The 21,689-nt window shown below is 47.9% G+C and overlaps 1 protein-coding gene across 2 annotated transcripts in view; it reads right to left on the reverse strand.

Moving 5' to 3' along the window:
* Positions 1-3,093: 3,093 nt before the first annotated feature.
* The window catches only part of SLC2A1 (solute carrier family 2 member 1), a 29,810-nt gene continuing 11,214 nt past the window's right edge, over positions 3,094-21,689 (reverse strand). For both annotated transcript variants that reach the window (XM_043994518.1, XM_043994519.1), the window contains exons 2-10: positions 20,444-20,539; positions 11,234-11,394; positions 10,682-10,922; positions 9,885-10,047; positions 9,608-9,795; positions 9,175-9,279; positions 8,693-8,794; positions 7,751-7,954; positions 3,094-7,496 (exon numbers count right to left, since the gene is read on the reverse strand). In XM_043994518.1, the coding sequence (XP_043850453.1) occupies positions 7,299-7,496; positions 7,751-7,954; positions 8,693-8,794; positions 9,175-9,279; positions 9,608-9,795; positions 9,885-10,047; positions 10,682-10,922; positions 11,234-11,394; positions 20,444-20,539 (1,458 nt within the window). In that variant the 3' untranslated portion in view covers positions 3,094-7,298. The remainder of the gene's footprint in view (positions 7,497-7,750; positions 7,955-8,692; positions 8,795-9,174; positions 9,280-9,607; positions 9,796-9,884; positions 10,048-10,681; positions 10,923-11,233; positions 11,395-20,443; positions 20,540-21,689) is intronic.

Genomic DNA, 21,689 nt, shown 5'->3' on the forward strand with positions numbered 1-21,689 from the left:
ATGGGCCCAGGGTACCTCAGAAGTTTTTTGGGGTAAATCAAAAGAACCTTCTCCTTGAGAAACTAAACCAAAGGACAGACATACCTAAAGAGATAACCAGCACCTAGATTGAGTTTGCCCCAGGACCACAACCCTTCATTCCAGTCTCCCCCACCCCTGGGGAGATAAGATTAGATTAGGTGTAGCTGCTGCCTTTGTGGCATGGGGAGGACAGAGATGGCTTGAGAGATCCAGAGCTGCCCCTCACCCAACTTCCCCCAGCCACCACCAGTTCCCCCAATAAGGGAACTTTCCACAGTCAGATAATCACCCCCATTGGACCACCACCATCTGTCCTCTGTAAAAGTATCTGCCCATCTCCTGCTCAGGGAGAAAGGTATCTCAGAGAGCCACGCCTCTGTGCCACACCCTCTCCCCATGAGAAGTCAAAAAGAGAGAGAGAGAGAGAAGAAAAGAAAATGGGGGCAGCTAGGTGGCACAGTAGATAAAGCACCAGCCCTGGATTCAGGAGGACCTGAAGTCAAATCCTACCTCAGACACTTGACACTTACTAGCTGTGGGATCCTGTCACTTAACCCTCATTACTCTGCCTCCCCCAAAAAAAGAAAAAAGAGAGAAAAGAGAAGTCCAAGGATTTCTCTCTTGGTTTCCTTTCCCTAGCACCTAAGTAAACTATTATTTTATTCTAATTGGATTTGTGTGCAAGAAAGTGCAATTCTTTTTTTTTTTTTTGGCGGAGCAATGGGGGTTAAGTGACTTGCTCAGGGGGTCACACAGCTTCTAAGTGTCAAGTGTCTGAAGCCAGATTTGAACTCAGGTAACTCCTGAATCCAGGGCTGGTGCTTTATCCACTGCGCCACCTAGCTGCCCCCAAGTGCAATTCTTTAAAGAGGAATTCCTAAGACTCCCTACCCCAAACCCCCACTATTTCCCCATAACAAATATGAATATTTTTCTTCAATAATATATACCTGGGGGCAGCTAGGTGGCACAGTGGATAGAGCACTGGCCCTGGATTCAGGAGGACCTGAGTTCAAATCCGGCCTCAGACACTTAACACTTACTAGCTGTGTGACCCTGGGCAAGTCACTTAACCCCAATTGCCTCACTAAAAAACAAAAACAAGAACAAAACCAAAAAACAATATATACCTGGTTTTGCTGACTCCAAATCCGGCACTCTACCCTCTCAACAATTGTTACTGTTTGTACTTAGTTCTTGAAGAGGACCATGACATCGGGGTGATGTCAAGATTTGCAGTGAACTGGGAAGGAAGGAAGTGAAGAACAAGTACTTATATAGGTCCTAATATGTGTTAGGCATTCCGTTAACCACTTCACCAATATCTCATCATTTCATCATACAGCAGGTTTCCCAAAAGTTATAATGGAAAAGGTGTCAGAGGATAGTGAGTGGTGGAGAGGGGATTCTGAACTTGAAAAGGGTACGAGAATTGGCAGAAGGCAGGTAATGGTGGAAAGGTGTTTGCAGCTGGTTTGTCATTTGTTTAGATTAGGGGAGCAGGAAGATTGACGGACAAGCTAAAGGGACTTGCTAACTGATAGCACTGTATTTGAGAGGGTGGTGGGAGATGTAGATGAGGTGGAGCTGAGCTGAGACAGATGTGGGTGAAGAAATGAAGATGTTGTAAGTGAAATGAGACTATACCAAGATGGTCAGTGTCAAGGTTTAGGGGAGCAGGGAATTGGCATGCCAAGTTCTGAAGACAAGGCAAGAGTGCCCCAAAACGCATCAGGAGATTAGAGGGATTTAGCCATAGGGGAGGGAGAGAATAGAGGAGGCAGAAGCTAAGAAAATCAACAAACCCCAGTATTCCCAGAGGCATGACTATAGTCTGGTTTTTGAGGACAGTGTCCCCGATGTGATTTCAGTGTGATGTTACTTAACTCTCCACTCTGTTCATAGAATTATATCATCATCCATAGATTTAGAGCTGGAAAGAACCTTAGAAACTGTCTTGATGAATCCCCTCTTTTTACAAATAAGGAAACTGAGGCCCAGAGAAGATACTTGCTAGGAACCTCAAGAAGTAGCAAAACAACAATAACAACCAAAAACCACCACCACCAACAACAACAAAACAACCAACTGGTTTTGATATCAGAAATCCCGGGTTGGAAGCAGGGGTGTATTAGAGACAGCTTGAATCTATTAAATTTTCAGTGTGACCATTTCACCTCGGAAATTGGAAAACTCTGCAAATCAGGGCTTGATTGATTGTCTAGAACCAAAAAAAGTGATGCATATTAAATTTATAAGTGTAACTTGCTTTTCATTCATTCCTCCCATCCCTACCCCAAGCTGTTGTTAAACATTTACCAACATGTTTCTGGTTGGAACAACATGTTTCTGATTGGAGCCTTGGAAGCACTGTCCCTTACTGGCTTGCTATGTGATATTGGGCATTGCCTGACCTAAGTAGACAGGATAGGCAACCACTTATGGAGGGGCATGCCCATGCATGATATGGGGCGATTGTCAATATTTTCTACATTTCAAATGATCCACCCGTGAGAGACCTTCCTTCACACTTGAAGGTCAAGACCCAACTATACCTTCTCCTGTGTGATTTTTTCATCCATGTCCTTCCACAAATCCTTCAGAAAGGTTTGCCTGGTGGTGGGTTTTTTTTTTTAATTTTGTGGATATTAGTATAAGCTCTAGGGCTGCCCATTTGCTATTCCTCACTCTCATGATCTTTTCCATTCACAAGTGTCCAAGTTAAAGTCCAAAAATAAAACCATCTTTGAAAATGTACTTATTTTAATACCAGTGATTCTTCTTTCTATAGCCTGTGGGTAGTCATTTCCTGCTAAGTCATTTTACATGTGCAACATGATTTAGATCTGGAAGGATCTTTAAAGATCATTTTTCAATCCCCTCACTTTACAGATAAACATTGGCCTAGGGAGGTGAACCAAGTGACAGAGCCTGGATTTGAATGAGATGTCTTTTAATTCCCAATCTAGCAGGCTTCTCTCTACACCATGGCTGCTACAGTAAATTTAACTCAACATTTATTAAACACTTACTATATGCAAGGCGCTGATACAAAGGCAAAAACCAAAAACATCCCCTGCCCATATGCATTTCATATTTTACCAGGATATATAACATACACACAAAGTAAATACAAAGTAGTGAGTAATGATTAGGGGTAGGGGATTTCATATTTTAACGGGATACATGATATACACACAAGAAGTAAATACAAAATAAGGAGTGATTAGAGGTGGAAGGTGGGAAGTAGGCAAAGTAGAGAGCCAAGTGCTCCAGGAAAATTTGAGGGAGAGCCAAGGGCCTTCTGTGGACAGTCATACACATGGACACCATTTTCCAAAAAATGCCTTTTCCATAGGCTCATGGGGTTAGCGTTGGGAAGGACCTTAGATTCTAACTCCCTTCATTGAAGGGAATTGAAGCCCAGAGATATTGTGATTTCTCATTTTCACAGGCATAAGGGGCCGAAGTGGGGTTCAAACGCAGATCTTTTGGCTCCAAACCCAACCCTTCTCAATTCCACCACGCTGCCTTATCGGTGGCAAATCAGTTATCCTCTGAGCCTCATTTTCCTTATCTATGAAAGGGGTATAATAAAACTTTGCATTGCTTCCCATCTATTGGGAGGAAATTGCTTCCTAAAGCTTTAAGCATCATAGAAATGCGAGCTGCTGTAGTGACTCGTATTATCGTGAAGGAGTCGCTCGTGGAAGCTTCCACACAACAGGGCAAGTTCACAGATTCACCCTTGGCAGCTTCCCACTAGATCCGTTGACATCACCCCTAAGGCGATCCAACCTCGACCAGACTACATGTCCCAGAAGCCTTCCTGCTCTATTCCAGACATACTACAACTCCCAAAAGGCTGAGGGCGGTAACAGCTGCGGGAACCGCCGGAATTCATCAGGTGGTCACGAAACGTTGAGTAGGGATTGGTGGAGAGATGTTTCTCCGTACACGCGTGAGGGCTGATGGGCAGAATTGGGAAGATCTTGCCTCCCGCGTCCTGGCTCTATCTGCGCATGAGTGGGATCTGGTGATCAACGGGACTGATGGGAGGGATCTCTACACCCGCGCCCTGGCTCTATGCGCATGCGCAAGGAATCGTGTACACGGATACATAATCAAGTTTCTGTTCAAGAAGTAACAAGTTGGCTACTTCTCTTACGTTTCATGGAGGCGGGGGGGATGGAACCCAAAAACGGAAGTGACATGCCTCTTGGGAAACGAAGTCTCCACATTTCCTGCGCTTGCGCGGCGCTGGATCCCTCTAGTGTAAGTGTTGTAGGGAGGGATAGGGCCATTTCCGGCTCCACGTGGTTAGTGGACCTGGCCAGATGATAAACTGAGGTCTCCCACTAGAAAACATTCCAGGTCCTGGGTAGGGGGTTGGGTGACAAGGAGACCTTAGGGTGCAAACCCCAGCTCCTTTCATAGTAACTCGAGCTGAATTTCCATAGCACTTAAAGGTCTGCAAAGCGCTTTACTTCTCCTTTGATCCTCTCAAGGACCCTGAGCTGTGCTCTGATTAGCCCCATTATCCAAAATGAACAAACTGAGGCAGACAGTTAAGCGACTTGACTAAGGGTCCGAGACAAGATTTGAATTCGGGTCTTCCAGACTCCCGAGCCCAGTGCTCTCTGCACAGCACTTCCAGCTGCTTTTGTGCCACCTATAGGATGGACCTCCCTCTAAAGGCTATGAGAATTGCAAAGAAAGGGAGCCATAAACCTGGTCATGATTGTGGGAGGATCCCTGGGGAGAACCGGATCATGTTCTTTCTCTTTGAGCCTCAGCTTCAAAAGGACCCTTTCACTTCCTTAATGCCTGCACTCTATGAGGCTGCAGGTAGTGGAGGGCAACAGCCAACTCTGATTTTATCACCAATTGATTTGGGGGGCACATAGCCTGCCTGCGCCTCAGTTTCCTCATTTGTAAAATGCAGGTTTGGGGGCTAGATGGCATCTGAGGACCTTGTCAGTCCTATGAGCTTTTCTGGACTTGAAATTGGATGGGATGGGGCAGCTAGGTGGCAAGCACAGGCCCTGGATTCAGGAGGACCTGAGTTCAAATCCGGTGAGACACTCCACACTGGGCAAGTCACTTAACCCTCATTGCTCCGCAAAAAAAAAAAAAAAAAAAAAATTGGATGGGATGTCTGTGAGCTTTCCTTTCTGGTTTGGGCTGGATTCAAGTCACTTCTGCCTTTCAAAGGCCTTAGACTTCTCTGTTATCTACTCCAGAGGACTGTTTGAAGGAAAGCACTTTTGCACATCATAAAATAGGAGTTAAGAGATTGCCAATGCTCATAGCAACCCTGTCTCTGTCCTGTAGGGTGATACACGTGTATACCCAAGGCAACAGTATTACCATTTTGCACTCACCCCCACCACCCATCTCCCATTTCCTACTACTGCCCCACCCCCTTACACATTTATCCTGTGTCAGAATAGGAACAGAAGACTTGGCCTATTTAGGTTGGATGGAAAGGGGCACAGCCAAGTCTGCCCAAATGCTCAAGGGCATGGTTCAGGCAGATCCCAGTGGAGGGTAGATCAGACCAGGGATAGCAACAGGTGAACACCAGAGTCCATTGGGAAAGGGGATGGATTTGGGGTCAAAAGCCCCAGATTCAAATTCCGTCCTGGCCATTTGATTACTTCTGTGATCTTGGGCACATCCTTTCCTTTTCCTGGGCCTTTGAATCTCATTTATGAATGACAGATTTGAACTAAGGAATGGAGAGGTTCAGAGGATCCTGTAGCTTTAAGCTGAAAGAGATGTAGGTCCCTTTCTGAGCAGTGCTCTATCCAGCATTCTTGGAGATCAACCTTGACCAGGTCTTGTCCATAATTATTAAAATTAAAATCTACGAACTTAGGACCCCCCCCCTTCTCCTTATTTTGGCTCCCAATCCCACAGCCAGTTGAACAGAGAATGAGGCAGTATGGTGCCTGTTCAGATTCTGACTTGGATTAGAAGGCTTCTCCACATTCTGCTGTTCCCCTCTAGGTATGTGAAGGATTTTCGTAGAATGCTAGATTGAGTTGGAAGGACCATATAGGATCTAGCAAGAAGGTACCTCAGATTCAACCTCATCTTACAAATGAGGATGCTGAGGCCCAGAGAAATGAAGGGATCTGCCCAACATCACCCAAGTAGTAAGCTGATGTGTGGGGATTTGTACCCAGGCCCGCTGAACTCCAGATGGCAGACCTGGTTTTCTAGAGCCAGAGTCGCTGGAGCGAGAGGCCCAAGTGGTAGGGAACAAAGGACAGTTTCTCTTGCGAAAAGCAAAGTTTCATGCATGTCGCCGGACTGATGGACGGACAGCCAGCCAATGTAGAAATCAGGCTTTATAAGTGCACCTTTCAGCTTCAGATACTGGGGAATGAATTTGCAGGTATTTACACGATGTCCTGTCCGTCAGATATGCTATAACTTACTGCTATTAACATCACAAACAAAATATATATATAATATATATAAATATCTTCTGATCTATACACAGTGGGCCAGAAATATCCGTGTCTGGGGAAGTGACCCTCGCATCACCGTCACCACCCTCAGGCAGCTAGTTCTGTATATCTATCACCCCTCTTCCTTCCAAGGTTCTGTTTGGCAACCAGCTCCTGGGCTGGGGACTGCTGGGGGCAAGATGGCAGCCTCAGAGCCCATGTTCCTCTCCTCCCAAAGTGTGTCCAGCCACCCCCTGGACAGAGGTTCTTCTCGGGGTGGAGGCCAGTAGGCAAAATAGCCCAGGCCAGGGGAGCAGAGGGCCTGCTTGGAAGGCCGCAGCAGGGAAGTGGGAACTCATGCCAGGTTAGTGTGTCTGTCCTTGGTAGCAGGTCCAGCCCTATAGATTAGTGTAGTGGATAAGAAAGGCAAAGGTCTGAGGTCTCCTCCACCCCACTGCCAGACACTCAGGTTCATGTGCCCCATAGTGACCCAGCTGGGGTGGGGAGACTCGGGCTGATTTAATGTTTTTTAAAAAAATTTAAAAGTTTAAAAAAAATGTTTTGACTTTTTTCCTCCTGTGCACAATATGAAGGAGAGAGCTCCAGTTCCAGCTTGTCCTTGGCCAGTCAGTGCCGCTGGCTTGGAGATCCAGGGACAGGGGGGCACAGGAAGAGGAGGAGCCCCAGCAATCTGTTCTTGTCCAGGATGCTGAGGCTGGGGAGGGCCAGAGAGGGGTGGGGAGGAGAGAAGAGTCCCAGGGCTCAGGAGGTCCAGCAGGCAAGCCCGTGGCCAAGGGACAGCCGTTGGCCATGAGCTCCTCACACTTGGGAGTCGGCTCCCAGGCTGTGGAATTCATCAGGTGTCTTGTCACTCTGGCTAGCTCCCCCTTGCCGGAAGCCAGAGGCAATTTCATCAAAGGTCCGGCCCCTTGTCTCAGGGACTTTGAAGTAGGTGAAGATGAAGAAGAGGATGAGCAGCACAGTGAAGATGATGAAGACGTAGGGGCCGCACAGTTGCTGAAAAGCACAAAGGGGTGTCTGTGAGAGGCCTGGCCTTGGAGGAAAAGGGACTGGCCAAGGGCTAATATGGGGTAGCCATGACTGCTGCTGCCCAGGAAGTCAGAGATTCTCGCTCTGGCTCTGTGGATCACGGAGCAAGCCAAGGCCCCTCTCTTGGCCTTAGCTGCTTAAGCTCTAGGTTATAGGAAGTTTGTGACTTCCCTGTCTGAGAGGGCGGGAGGGGGAGAGTGATGGTGCATAGAAGGACTCACCTCTACATACTGGAAGCACATTCCCACAATAAAGTTGGAGGACCAGTTTGACAGGCCTGCCACGGCAAAGGCAGCGGGGCGAGGGCCCTGGCTGAAGAGCTCAGCAACGATGAACCATGGGATGGGGCCAGGGCCGATCTCAAAGAAAGCCACAAAGCCAAAGATAGCCACGATGCTTATGTAGGACATCCAGGGAAGCTGGTCCTGTTCAAGAGAAGAGGGAAAAGGAGGGGGGTTGTTTAGTGAACCTCGTTGCCAAGTCACCACACAGAAGGAACCCTTGGAGCCTGAAGACTGCAGAGACTGACCCCCCCAAAATGCCAAGCAGGCCTAGGAAGTGCCATTCCTATACTCCTCCTTTCTTCCACTCCCATCAGTCATGTTCCCAGACTTCCCAGTCTGGCTATAGAGAGAGAACACCTGGTCCCTATACAAGCCCAATGGTTGGTTGGATAGTTGAAGGATACCTTCCATACACCTCCCCATTCTCCATGGTCCTTAGGCATGTGGGAGGTTGGAGGCTTGTTGCCCAGTGAGCTTAAGTGCATCTTTTCAAACCCTACCCCAAGGGCTGGTTGAGGACACGGTCTAGTCAGTGCATTTCCCCAGGTCCCATGGCAGAGGGCTCAGGGAAAGGACATGGGAAGGACCTTCCTGAGGCTGTTATTGCTGTTGGTGAGGTGGAGAATCCCTGCCAACCAGCAGTACAGATTCTGGCTCTTTGTGTCCAATTGTGCCATCCCAAGACTTGGGTAAGAACTTGGTTAAAATCCAGAGTTCTGCCACTTGATACCCATAGAATCTTGGGCAAAATGAGGTCCCTCCATAGTCTAAATCTTCTTTTATAACAGGGCCCTGACCTGGGACTCAAGAAATCTTGATTTGCATGTATGTCGGCACTTTGAGCCCTCCCCCTCCCCGGGGAGGCAGAGCCTAACTCACCAGCAGGGCCAGGGCAATCGTCATGAGCACGGCACAGCCTGCCATGCCCGCCAGGCCGATGAGGTGCAAAGTCCGCCGTCCAGCTCGCTCTACCACAAACAGCTGCAGGAGGAGTAGAGGCATCAGAATCATGTGTGTCCCACATCTCCCTTCATCCTGTCTGCCCCATTCCTATCACCCTTGTGTGGCTCTAGGTCAGCCCCAGTCCTTGACTCCCCTCCTAGTCTTCTAATAGGGTCACTAATCCCAGGTCTAGGATCCCTGGATAGTGTAGGGAGACACAGCTTCCTGCTGCTGTCACACCATTATCCAGTGTTGGGGATGAGCTGGCCTTGGGAAGATGGAGGAAGAGGGAGATGGGCATGTAGGATCCCTTCTCCTTGGAAGCAAGGCCTTCAATAGAAATATCCAATGGGGAATAGGTCCTGTGGGGCCAACCCTGGAACCCAAGCTCCTGAGAATGGGCCGGCCTGGAAACTCACCGACACAACAGTGAATGCAGTATTGACCACACCAGAACCAATGGTGGCATAGACTGGCTGTTGCACTCCAGACTTCTCAAAGATGCTGGTGGAGTAATAGAAGACCTGAAAAGCAGAAAGAAGCCATGTAGAGGGTAAGGATGATTCAGGTCACCCCGCCCCAATCCCCTGCCTCTACATAGCAGGGTGTGGGACTAAGGGTCAAGAGCAAAGATAAAAGGGAAGCCCAGGAAGCCACAGAAGGGGCCAAGTTTAAGTTTCACTTGAACCCTATTGGCTTAGGTTGGGTCAATGCGGTTGGGGTTTGAGGCTCAGCCAACCATATGCATTGTTCTGGTGCTGGGCTCATGGTACCAATTCAAAGCCCTACAAAAGGAGCCTGGCAAAGAGATTTGAGGCTGGCTGTTGTGTTCAGCGTTGGGGAACCACTCACAGCATTGATCCCGGACAGCTGCTGGGACAGCTGGAGCACCACAGCGATGAGGACCGGCTGCCGATACATGGGTGAGCGGAACAACTCCAGGATGGTCACCTTCTTCTCACGCATCATCTGCCGGCTTTCCTCCTTCATCTCCTGAAGGTCGCTGCTCACATCAGTGGTTCCCCGGAGCTTCTTCAGGACTAGGGAGAGGGGATAAGAGCTATGAGTACATAAGCAGGGACAGGGGGCAGGGAAGGGAGAAAAGGACGGCAGCAGGTGGGCTACTGACCGCTTTTGGCCTTGTTCTCTTCATTGCGGTTGATGAGCAGGAATCGAGGGCTCTCGGGACAGAAGGGCAGCAGGGCACACTGGATCAGAGCTGGGATGAAGATGAAACCCAAGAGAAGGGGCCACAGTTCTTCATTACCCATGATGGAATCCAGGCCAAACACCTAGGGGGGGAACCAGGAATCCAGACCTGAGTGATAGAATCAACTTGCAGGGGCACCATCAGAGGCCATTTGGTCCAATCCCTTCATTTTACAGATGAGGAAATGAGAGGTGACTTCCTTGGGGTCACATAGTGAGTAAATGTCCTTGCTGGGTAAATCTTGCCCTCCACTCCCAAGTAGAGTTGGGGGAGGAAAAGATAGGCCTTTGTTAACTCTACATGGCACCCCCTCTGATCTGACCAGGTCCTTTCATTCTTCCTCCTTGGAATACATCCTAACTCCCAAGCTTTGCTCAGGTTTGAGCTCCCTACCTAGATAAAAGGCCCTACTTATCCCTGTCTCTAATATATCCAAACCCTACTTAACTTTAAGGCTTAGCCCAAGTCCAAGTTAAGGAAGCTCTCACTGATCAGTCCCAACCCATAGTGGGGTTCCTAAGGTTCTTGGTGTCTGAACTGCTCTGGGAGCCCTGGGGGTGGAGTGAGGGATTGTAGAGATACTTTCAAGTCCATGACGGACAAGAGGGTTGAAATGGAATTGAAGGGATTCAGATTCTATTTTAGCAAGAGCTACCTGGCTTTAGGGGTTAGGTGAGATAGAATTGTGTTTCTGGGGAAGGCCAAAAAGGACTTACCTGGGCGATGAGGATGCCAATGACAATGCCTAGCTGGTGAAGGGTGCCCAAGGCTCCACGTAGGGACGTGGGTGACACTTCGCCCACGTACATGGGCACAAAGCCTGTGGTGAGACCGCAGTACAAGCCAATAATGAAGCGGCCCAAGATCAGCATCTCAAAGGACATGGCCATTTTGGAGAAGCCCATGAGCACAGCCGCAAGAAAGGCCAGGCTGTTCATCATTAGCATGGAGTTCCGCCTGGGAGACAAGAGACCAAGGGTCTTCGGTTATGAGAGTGGGGGGGGGGGTGAGGGAATGAAGGAGTGGGGTGGAGTATAAAGGGTCAAAGTCTGGGACAGAGGCCATCAGAGGGAATGGTTCTTCTCAGAGGTGGTGGAATATGGGTGGGGAATGAGGCATACACTGTTTCCCTCTGCTATTACTTTGTTATAAGGGAAGATTCTATGGAGTGGGAGAAGTCATTGGGAAACATCAATAAAAAGTTTTTTTAAATGGGCAGATAGGGCTAGGGGATAGAACTAGGGTGACTTAAGTGGATTTTTTCTTACCTTCCAAAACGATTGACAAAGAGACCCACAGAGAAGGAGCCAATCATACCACCGACGGAGAAGATGGCCACAGAGAGGGACCACAAAGTGGTCAGTGTGGTGGGTGATATGGGTTCACTATATCGTTTCAGCCAGGTAATATTATAAAATTCCTCTATCACCTGTAAAGAAAACATTCCAGTTCTTTGAAGGGGGAGCCTTGACTAGGAACCATAACAGCTAAGCCACTCCCCCTTTCCAGAACCCAAGTTTCCTTCATCTTCTAGGGTACTAGACTCTTAAGGTTCCTTCCAGCAATGACATCCTCCCATCATACATCAGACTATTTTAACAATGAGGTTCTCTTGATGCATAGGACAGCCCTAGATACAGGTTGCTGACTCTAAATGAATGGTGGAATTTCAGGCAGCAGGGAATCTTAGGGGAGGGAGGTAGAACCTATGGGAAATGGCCCTTCTTTTGTGACTGCAGTGGGTATGAAGGGACACAGGCCACAAGCAAAACAGCCTGGGAGTGAGAGCTTGGTCCCTGGGGAGTTTTTTCTCTGAAGCCCCCCATGAATGTAGGTCTTATAGGTTGGGTGCTTAACTTAGCAAGCAGAGCTCCTACAGTGGCCTGGGTTAGCCCCACCCACCACCTGGGCTTTGGCAGTGCGGCAGCTTTGCCAGCCCAGCTGACAGGTAATGCAGAAAGACAGGTTCTTCCATGCAGACGGTCCCCCAAGGCCAGGAGCAGGGGGTGGGAGGAAAAGGAGGGGGTGTGTGTGTCTACGTGTGTGTCTCTGTATGTGTGTGTATGTTCAGGTTCTGAAATGAACATGGGAGTGGAACCCCAAATCCTTCCTCTCCCAGCTGTGCCAGCTCATTCCCCTTCACCCCCCAAAACAGCTTTCCCCAAACAGGAAAAGGGAGGCAAGAGGAGCCTGCCTTGGAGTTGAGGGATCAGGAATGGAGGCTGCAGGGAGTGGGGGGAGGGCGAATAAGGGAGTGGGTGTAGAACAAGGAAGGACAAGGATTCCAGGAAATGCAAACACCTGAGTCCAGGACTGAGCCTCCAAGACAGCAACGCCCCTCCCTGGCCAGAGTGCCCCACCAAGCCAGGTGAGAGGAGGCCAGGTCAATAGCAGAGTTTGGCAGGAACACCGAGCGTGGTAAGCAGGAGGCGGTGCCTGGTTCTGCCCCAAATACAGGAATGTATGACAGACAACTGTACACAAAGGGCCTACATTTATTTAAGAGACAGTGACTGGAAGACAGCCTCCTGTAGGCATAGAAGGACATTCATATGTGCAGGGGGGAATCAGAGACGGGGCTTAGGGTTAGCTGGATCTGGTGGGTGAGGAAAGGCAGAGGCTGGAGCCTTTAAGAGTGGATATTTTTCTCCTTGTTTCTAGGGCCACAAGTGGAAAATCCCCAGTTGTCCTCCCCACCCCCCTTCTCTCCCTTTGGGAGAAGACTTGGGGAGGTGGAATCTGATGAATATGAAGGGGTCTGAGAGTCTCAAACTACAGCTGAATTATACCCATTTTGTTCTTTTCATAGGTGGGGAAGCTGAGGCACAAGGAGAGAGTAAAAGATGATAAGCTCCTTGAGGGCAGGGATGCTTGTTAATTGACTAATTGAGGGAGGCTCTAAGTTAAGGTAACCAAGGCACAGGGAAGCACTAAGCCAGATATCTTGGCTTCCTGGTCTGGCCCAGCCCTCTTCCCTGTGATATCACCTAGGTCTAGTTAGAACTGGAAACTATAGCCTGGTACCCACTCCTGCCCAGGGCTGGGTTTGGGAGGTGGCTCGTCAATTCCACCCACTTCCCTTTTCAGGTCCTGGGACTGAATGGGCATGGGGGGTGGGGGGGAGCAGTGCCGGGTGCCTTTGGAGGAGGGGGTACATTCAATGCACCAAGTGACCTCTCATTCCACCTTGTTTCCCCATCTGACCAATGAGGGGGTATAGACTCAATGATCTCTAAATCCCCTCAAGGTCTGACAAGTCTAATATTCTAGTAGGAAGGTCCTGGGGGCATTTCTCCCCAAAGGAGCTCATAATTCAACCTCCTGGACTAATTGGCCTTATTGGATTTAAGCCTGGCCTCTGCGATGGTGGTGGGATCACCGGTCAAGGATGGGCCCTGGAAACTCCTTGTGTCTGCAGAAGTAAGTGGAACATCGCCATCTGTCCATGTCTATAGCCAGTTATTCCTTCAGTCTCTAAATACACATAGAGGATCCCAGAAGCCCATTTACAGAAACATGGGAATCTCAGGGCAACTAGGTCCAACCTATAGTTGGGGTATAAACCTTTCTGAACACCTCTACAATATCTATGAAGTGTGGGAGGGAGGAAGGCTGGCATGGGAAGGGAAGGGGAAGGGAAAGGGGAGGGAGAGAAGGGGGAAGGTCTACTATGGAGGGAAGCCTTGTGGTTCCCAGGGGGTCGCTTGTGTGCAGAACAGAGACAAGGAATCCATGGAGGGGGAAACAGGGAAGCACTTCCAACCCCTTGGGTCCAAAGGGCTGGCCTGGGCACCAGCAGAGTGGAAATCTGTATAGGGTAACTGAGCTATAAGCCTGCTCATTCTTACCTAGGGTCAAGCCTCCTATGCCACCCAGTATGCACCACAAACATATGGAGATGCCATGTTCAAGGTCAAGCCAAGTGGCCAATTCACAAAGCCTTTATGCATGAAATGCCCTTTGTGGGGAGCTAGCTGAGGCAGCTAGATGACATGGACAGAGAACCAAGTTCAAATCCAAACTCAGATACTTACTAGCTGTGTCATCCTGGACACATTTTCTAATCTCTCTGCCTCAGTTTCTCCTCTGCAAAATGGGATAACAGTACCTACTTCTAAGGTGGTTTTTGCGAGAATCAAATGAGATAACATTGAAAGTGCTATATGAAAATGTTAGCTAATTATTACTAGTACTGCTACTGTGACCATTACTATTACCAACCATTCCTACTACCCACAAGCCTTTCCTTCAGTGCCCAATTCAACTGCTACCTCCTTTGAAGAATTCCAGTGACTTCTAGTCCATAAGGTCATAGATCTAAGGTTAGAAAGGACCAGAGGTCATCTAATCTGAGCCTCTGGTTAACAAAGTAACTGAGTATGAGAATATAAATGACATGCCTGAAGTCACACAGGCATCCCTTCTTTTTTTTTTTTTTAAGTGAGGCAATTGGGGTTAAGTGACTTGCCCAGGGTCACATAGCTAGTAAGTGTTAAGTGTCTGAGGCCAGATTTGAACTCAGGTACTCCTGACTCCAGGGTCGGTGCTCTATCCACTGTGCCACCTAGCTGCCCCAGGCATCACTTCTTAAAACATCCCTAACAAACTATGATCTGGTTGTCACCCACAGCACTGAGGAACTCACTACCATGCATGGCAACCCTTTCCACTTTTAATCTCAGGCTATGTATGAGAAGTTCAAAATCAGAATCAGAGTCTGGAGTTGGAAGGGCCCTCAGGTCCCCATTTTGGTAGATGCCCATAGCTCCTAGCTCTTTTCTCAGCCTGTTCTCTTCCTGCATCCAGACTGATAATAAAGAAGTCAATCCAAGAGGAGGGTGAGATGCTGGCCTAGCTCAGTGATGCCTCCTTCCAGTATCCCCAGAAATGCACCTTAGTGAGGTTTCCCAGGAAGCAGTTTAGCCTGTTAAATAGCAGGACTTATTTTAACTGTGTAGGATAGAAACCACACTGAAATGTATCCCTGAAGTTCCAGAAGGCATCATCCTCTAACTATTTTTCAAAAGCTCAAGCTCACTAATAGCTAGTGAATTACACCCCTGGGCTTGGGGAGGTCTGGGGTAGGGAGGTGGGGGATGCTGGAGGCAGTTTAAACCTGCCTGTAGCTTATCAATGTTAGGGAAATAGGTAAGTTACAAACCAGGGTCTGATTGTTTTGTTTTATAGAAAGTGATGGAGAAATATGTTAATATTGCACATTCAAACTTAAGTGAGTCATGAGCACACTTTTTTTTTTCTTTTTTCAGAGAATGGGATGAGGAGTTATGTATGCACTATACTGAATAGCCCCATAAGCTCTGGAAATTGTCTCCCTTTTGCAATCTCTCTTCTCTACGTCTCAGCTGTACACATTGCTCTTAATTCATGTCTTCCTCTTTCTGTAATACTAACATTATTATTATTATTTTTTTTTTTTTGCGGGGCAATGGGGGTTAAGTGACTTGCCCAGGGTCACACAGCTAGTAAGTGTCAAGTATCTGAGGCCAGATTTGAACTCAGGTCCTCCTGAATCCAGGGCCAGTGCTTTATCCACTGCGCCACCTAGCTGCCCCTAATACTAACATTATTAATACTAACATCTGGCTTAGGCTCAGAGACTAAATCTGTTTTTTTCCTAATCCGCTGTGGCCTTGACCCTAGATATAGAGTAGAAGGGGAGGGGGGGTCTCAAGAGGTCATCTACCTCAAGTCCCTTCATTTTACAGGTAAGGAAGCTAAGCCCCATGGAGATTAAGGGATTTGCCCAAGATCACACAAGGCAGTGAGTGTTAGATGGAAGAACCAAACCCAGCTCCCCAGACTCCAGAGTTAATGCCTACTCAGTGGTCCCAATGAAAGATTCCAGAGTCTTGGCTTCACTTTGCACAAGAGAAGCTACTGGCTAAGTCAGACTCTTTGGAGTTATTCCAATCTCCCAGACAACTAAACTGAGAGTCTCGATATCAGAATCAGTCTAGAACTGAAAGGGCCCTTAAGGTGTCATTTGGTCTAGCCTGTATGAAATCTGAAAGAATCACGGGCCTTCCCCGCGACACATCTGACAAATCATCTTGCTTTTGCCTGAGAACTCGCTACCTCTAGTGGCAGCCCATTCTGCATGGTATCACTCTCAATTGTTAGAAATTTGCCCAAATTCTCTTTGTAACACTCAGCTTTGGGGACAGCTAGGGGGCGCAGTGGATAAAGCACTGGCCCTGGATTCAGGAGGACCTGAGTTCAAATCTGACCTCAGACACTTGACACTTACTATCAGTGTGATCCTGGGTAAGTCACTTAACCCTCATTGACCCACCAAAAAACCAAACCAAAACAAAACAAAACATTCACCTTTTTTTTCCTTTGTTCAGTTCTGGGGGAACCAAGGAGAAGCAAGGCAGATCACTCCCTCCATGACACAGCCATCATCTCTACCTACTCTAACCCCAAGCCCTCAGCAGGTGTACCTCTATGAACAGCACCCAGAAAGTCAGTGAGAGAGTGGATATCAGGCTGGATTCAGAGACCCAGGCTATTTCCATTTTAGGACATTTGCCCCTTCTCTTGAGCTGAGCTGGTGGGGCTGAGTGGAGTGGGCAAGGGAGACACTCCAGTCCTGGGCTACTTGCCCCTGGTGCCTCCAGAGAAACTGGCAGATTTCCAAACCTGTACTTGGAAGATTTCTTAGCTTTGGGGCAGACTGAGGGCCCCCACAAGGGAGGGAGTGGGGCCAGGAGGAAGGCATTTGATGGGGGCCCTTCTGAAGGGAGTCTCAGAAGTCTTGAGGGCTGAGTCTGAATGTGCAGTACAGCATGTCAGGCTCCAGCTGGGGCCCTTCCTGCTATCCCAAGACCCTCTTGGAGCCCATCCCATCTGATCTCTTCCATTAGATGGGAGAAATGGAAGAAAAAAAAGGACTCGCCAAGGTCACATATCAAGTACAGCAGGGATTCACCCAGGTGTCCTGTCTCTCGAGTGTTCCTTCATTCTATGATGACACACTGCCTTGGGGCCTGGGAGGTGAGAGGGACAGGGGAATGTCTATTTACTCACTACTCGCTCATAAAATCTGGGAGGGGCTCAGTTTATCTATCTCATCTAAAATCCTCTATAAGCAGGCTTCTGTCCCCACCACTTCACTGACTGCTCTGAGGTCGCCAATGACTTCCTATTTGCCAAACCCAATGGGCCTTTTTCTCAGTCTTTGTTCTTTAGAGCTCTGTCAGATGGGACACACTGTTGACTACCTTCTGCCTTTGATTTCCAGTCTCCTTGGCTTGGTCCTCTTCTACCCAGGGATCTCCAGTACCCCACAAGACATCTCCCACCTAGATGTGGTCCTTGGCTCTGTCCCTTGTTATGATGTGTTCACCAGTTACAGACAGAGCTTTGGGAAATGGGCAAAGCTTCCTGGATGAGAGCTCAGTGCTCTTTTAAGATTCAGAGGGGAATCTGAGCTATTTTCCATGGGGTCAGACCCTCCTCCCCAATTCCTTACTGCCATTCTTTATTTTCCTTAGAGGGATCAGGGCAGGTGAAGCTAGTTCCTTTGCAAAGGACAGCTCAGGCAGGGCTGGAGACAAACCTGCCTGTGCTTGCATCACCTTCTGGCAACTAGTTCTAAGGATCACAGTTCAGAGCTAGAGTTCTAGCCCCCTCATTTTACAGATGAAGAAACCGAAGGAGGGGAAGTGATCTGCTTAGGGCCAAATTACTAGTAATTGTCCAAGGCAGGATTTGAACCCAGATCCCCTGACTTTATGTCCAATTGTATTAGGGTTGCTGGCTTTGTCAGCAGCCAGGCTTAGTGACAGCAGTGATTTCTTTTCATTTGCTTTGCAGTGATTCTCTGCCCCCAGAGGCTGCTAGACTGCTGATCTTATAGTCAGGAAGTTTAGTCATTTCAGTTGTCTGACTCTTCATGACCCCATTTGGGATTTTCTTGGCAGAAAAATACGGGAATAGTTTGTCATTTTCTTCTCCAGCTCATGTTACAGATGAGGAAACTGCGGCAAACAGGGTAAAGTGACTTGCCTAGGGTCACACACCTAGTAAGTGTCTGAGGCTGGGTTTGAACTTGGGCAGGAGTCTTCCTGACTCCAGGCCTGCCTGGCCCTATTCACTGAGCCACCTAGCTGCCCCTGCAGTCAGGAAGAGCTGAGTTCAAATCCTATCTTTTATTCTTACCTAGATATGTGATTATGGGCCAGTCACTCTGCAAGCCTCATCTGGTAAAATGGGAGGCAATGCCGTATTGCAGTACCTACCTCACTGGGTTGTTGTATATGAGTTGTGTGGCCAGTTATAGCTATTCTAAAGTCTACCTTGGAGGCAACACCCAATCTGCAAAGAAAGCCGAGTCCTGTGGCTCGGGCTGATCAGGAACAGAGGTGGGAGCCAGAGAGCCCTAAAATGCTCTCATCCAGTAAACGCTGAATGAGTTGACTCCATGGACACGGCGACGTCTATTTCAGAATTCTTAGCTTACTTCCTGGTTCTCAGCCAGGCTCTGGGTTAGAGGGGCTGTGGCACATAATTAGGAAAATGAGTTGACTGTTCCTGGGAAGTAATGTGATCTAGTAAAAAGGGTGGGGTGGCAGTCTGAGGCCACAATCCAACATTTATTAGCCGAATGACTGTGACCAAGTCACTTGGTTAAAAGACTGAGTGTGAAGGTTTTCCTTTTCTATAAAAGGAAACATAAATCCTTGTGCTAACCTACTAGCTTCTACGGTTATTTCAAGGAATGTGCTTTATAAACCTGAAAGCTCTATGGCAATACAAGTTATTCGTTCTATAACTTGTCTTGAGCTACCCAACCTCACAGGTTAGAAGCATTCCTCGTGTCCTTCTGACTAGTGAGAAAGTCCTGGTGTTTCCCAGAGAAAGGGAAAACTTCCTTTTTTTTTTTTTTTTTTGGTTACAAGGAAGGAATTTGGGAAGGAGTTCAATGATCTTTAAAAAACTTGCATTATCTTTTCTAGTTTCCTTTTCACTTTTTTCCTCTTAATGATGCAAAAAGAAAAGAAAAGAAAAAATGCCAGCGAAACATTTTTTTAAAAGTATACAGAAGAGAAGTGAGCTAGGTTAAGAGGACATAAACAGGGGGCAATGCTGGAATTACCACATTAAATTTTATGTATATAGAAAACAAATATATAGTAGATCCCCATTTTCTTGCCTTTTTGTATTGAAATGCTCGTGTTTGCTAATTATTTTCTAATTTACAACAAAATTAGTCATTTAGACTGGATAAATACCTCCCTGCTCAAAATCTTTTGAAACTCTCAGGGCAAGGGATGTAGTCTTATTGGAATATCTGAGGGCTTAGGTTTCAGGCTTAGCCCAATTACTGAGATTTCTGTATTTTACTCTTGACAGAAAAACTATTCCTAACCGAAAGTGAGGCTAAAAATGAGCTCTGGTGCCATGGCCCCCAGCATACTATATGGGCCAGTCACTGGGACTCCAGCCTGCTCTAAGACAATCCCTCCCAATGCCTCTTCTCCCTGCCCTGGACAAATCCATTCTTTGTTCATATGCCACCGATGGGACTGATCACCCACATCCATGCAGCTAGTCACACGTCAATCCTCTGTTGAACAAGTCTCAGGGATCCCTGTTTCCTAGACAGTAAAATCCAAGCTTCTCTTCCTAGCATTCAAGGCCTCCATCATCTGCTACCATTCTTTCTAAACCTATCTAGCTAAACTGAACCATCCGAGGTCCCTTGGACCTACCCTGAGCCCATGTTTCCATGCTGGGTCTTTGTTTCCACTGTACCTATTATGTCTGAAGTATCCGATTACCCCTGGGAATTCCCACCTGCTCTTTAAAGCTGAACCTGGATGCCTTCTCTCCTAGGAAAGTCCTTTGAACCTCTCTGGGCCTTGGTTCCTTATCTGTCAGATGAGGCAGTTGGACTAGATGACCCGAGGTCCCTATGAACCTTCCCTGGTCCTCTGTCTTCTCCCAAACACCTCTCCTTGGACCTCACATCCAATCTTGTCTATTACGGTTGCCTGACTATGTCTCAGCACCCTCTTAGGCTGTAGACTCTGTGATGGCAAAGACCATGTTTTTCCCCCAAAATGCTAGTTTGGATTGTCAACCAGTTTCGAGGTGCTTAATAGTTGTTTGGTGAACTAGACTGAACTTTAGTCACTTCCTGTGAAAGATCCCTGCTTCTAAAGGAGGATGACTCAGCATCCCAGACTGCTTGTAACCTTCCTTCCTCCCAGAGGGTGTGGCTTAGGTAAGCACCTACGTTCCAAATAATACAGATTGGCTCTGGGCACTGCCCATTTCCCTTCTTCAGCTCTACTGAGGTCCTCGGGCAACCTCAATCTGGCCCAGAGTTCTCAGGATCTCACTATGTTGGGTGAGAGATCAGAAACAGAGTTGGCCACCTCAGGGGTTTTGTCAGAGGACAGTGTGAGGGTACGGTGGCAACAGGAAGGAGGGGATGGGGGTGCACTTACCTTCTGTGGGGCATTGATGACTCCAGTGTTGTAGCCGAATTGTAGGGAGCCCAGTACTGCGCCACCCACAGCCATCATGAGGGAAGCTGTAATCTGCTGTAGGGAGAGAAGCAGATAGAGAAGTCAGTCATTGAGGTTCTGGGTTATATTCAGAGCCCCTACAGGGAGAAGTTGTTATTAGAACAGTCATGGTGACTGTCCCTTAACATTTTTATATTCTAAGTCAGGGTAAACACTCTTGAGAGATACAAGATACAGAAAACGAGGGGGAAGTTGGTGGTTGTGGTGGAGGCGAGGATTGTGTAGGGAGAAAGGAACAGGCATTTTACTTTCTTTTTAATTAGTATTTTCACTTCCAAATTTTCTCCCTCCCTCTATGGTACCTACATTAATTAAGTACCCACCATGTGCAAGGGACTGTGCTAAACAGTTTATCTCACTTGATAAGCCTGGCTGGGGATGATAAAGTGATGAGTTGGAATAGGAGTGCCAAGGAGGAAGAGTAGAGGGTGTCTCTCCCCCTTTACCCCCCATTTGCTCAGGAGAGCAGTTTCTGATGAGGCCACTGCCTGACAACGCTGGGCATAGTCAGGGCCTGTTTCCCAGGAGAGGGGCCTCACAGCCAAAGCCTCAACTTTTTATTTCTCATTATTCCCCTTTATGCACTCCCTGTCCCAGCCAATTTGGCTGGCTCCTCATTCTCTAGACCTCCAGCCTTTGTACAGACTGGTCCCACCCCCACCCCCACTCCCACCCCCAACCTGGAAGGGACTCTTTATCCCTAACCTTCAGCTCTTAAAAAAGCCCTTTCTCTTCCTTCAAGGCTCAGTTCTAGAAGTCAGTGAAAGTCTTTCCTGACCCACTCCCTCCCTCAATAATCATGTGGATACTTAAATCACATCCCCTCTAAGTACTACTTAAAGGCAGGCACTAGCTTAGTAGTGCACTTGGCTTGCAGGCCTTGAAACAGTGCCTTAGACCCTCAGCCTGGGCTCCCTGGAGCCCAAGTGGAACTTGAGATCCTCAGTGGGAACACCAAAGCGGGAGGGGAGGAAGGGCATGGGGAAGAATGAAGAGGAGAGGAAGGTCTAGGGAAGCCCTGACTTGTGTACACACAGCTTGGGTGTTTCTGTAGCTCTCATCTTTCTGGAGAAATGCTGAGCAGTGTTTCCGGGTTGCAGAAACAAAGCTGAAGTCTGAGGAGAGATCAATTTTCATTTAACTCTTGGTACAGTACCTGTAAAGG

The sequence above is a fragment of the Dromiciops gliroides genome, chromosome 3 (assembly GCF_019393635.1).
Source record: "Dromiciops gliroides isolate mDroGli1 chromosome 3, mDroGli1.pri, whole genome shotgun sequence".
Taxonomy (NCBI): Eukaryota; Metazoa; Chordata; class Mammalia; order Microbiotheria; family Microbiotheriidae; genus Dromiciops; species Dromiciops gliroides.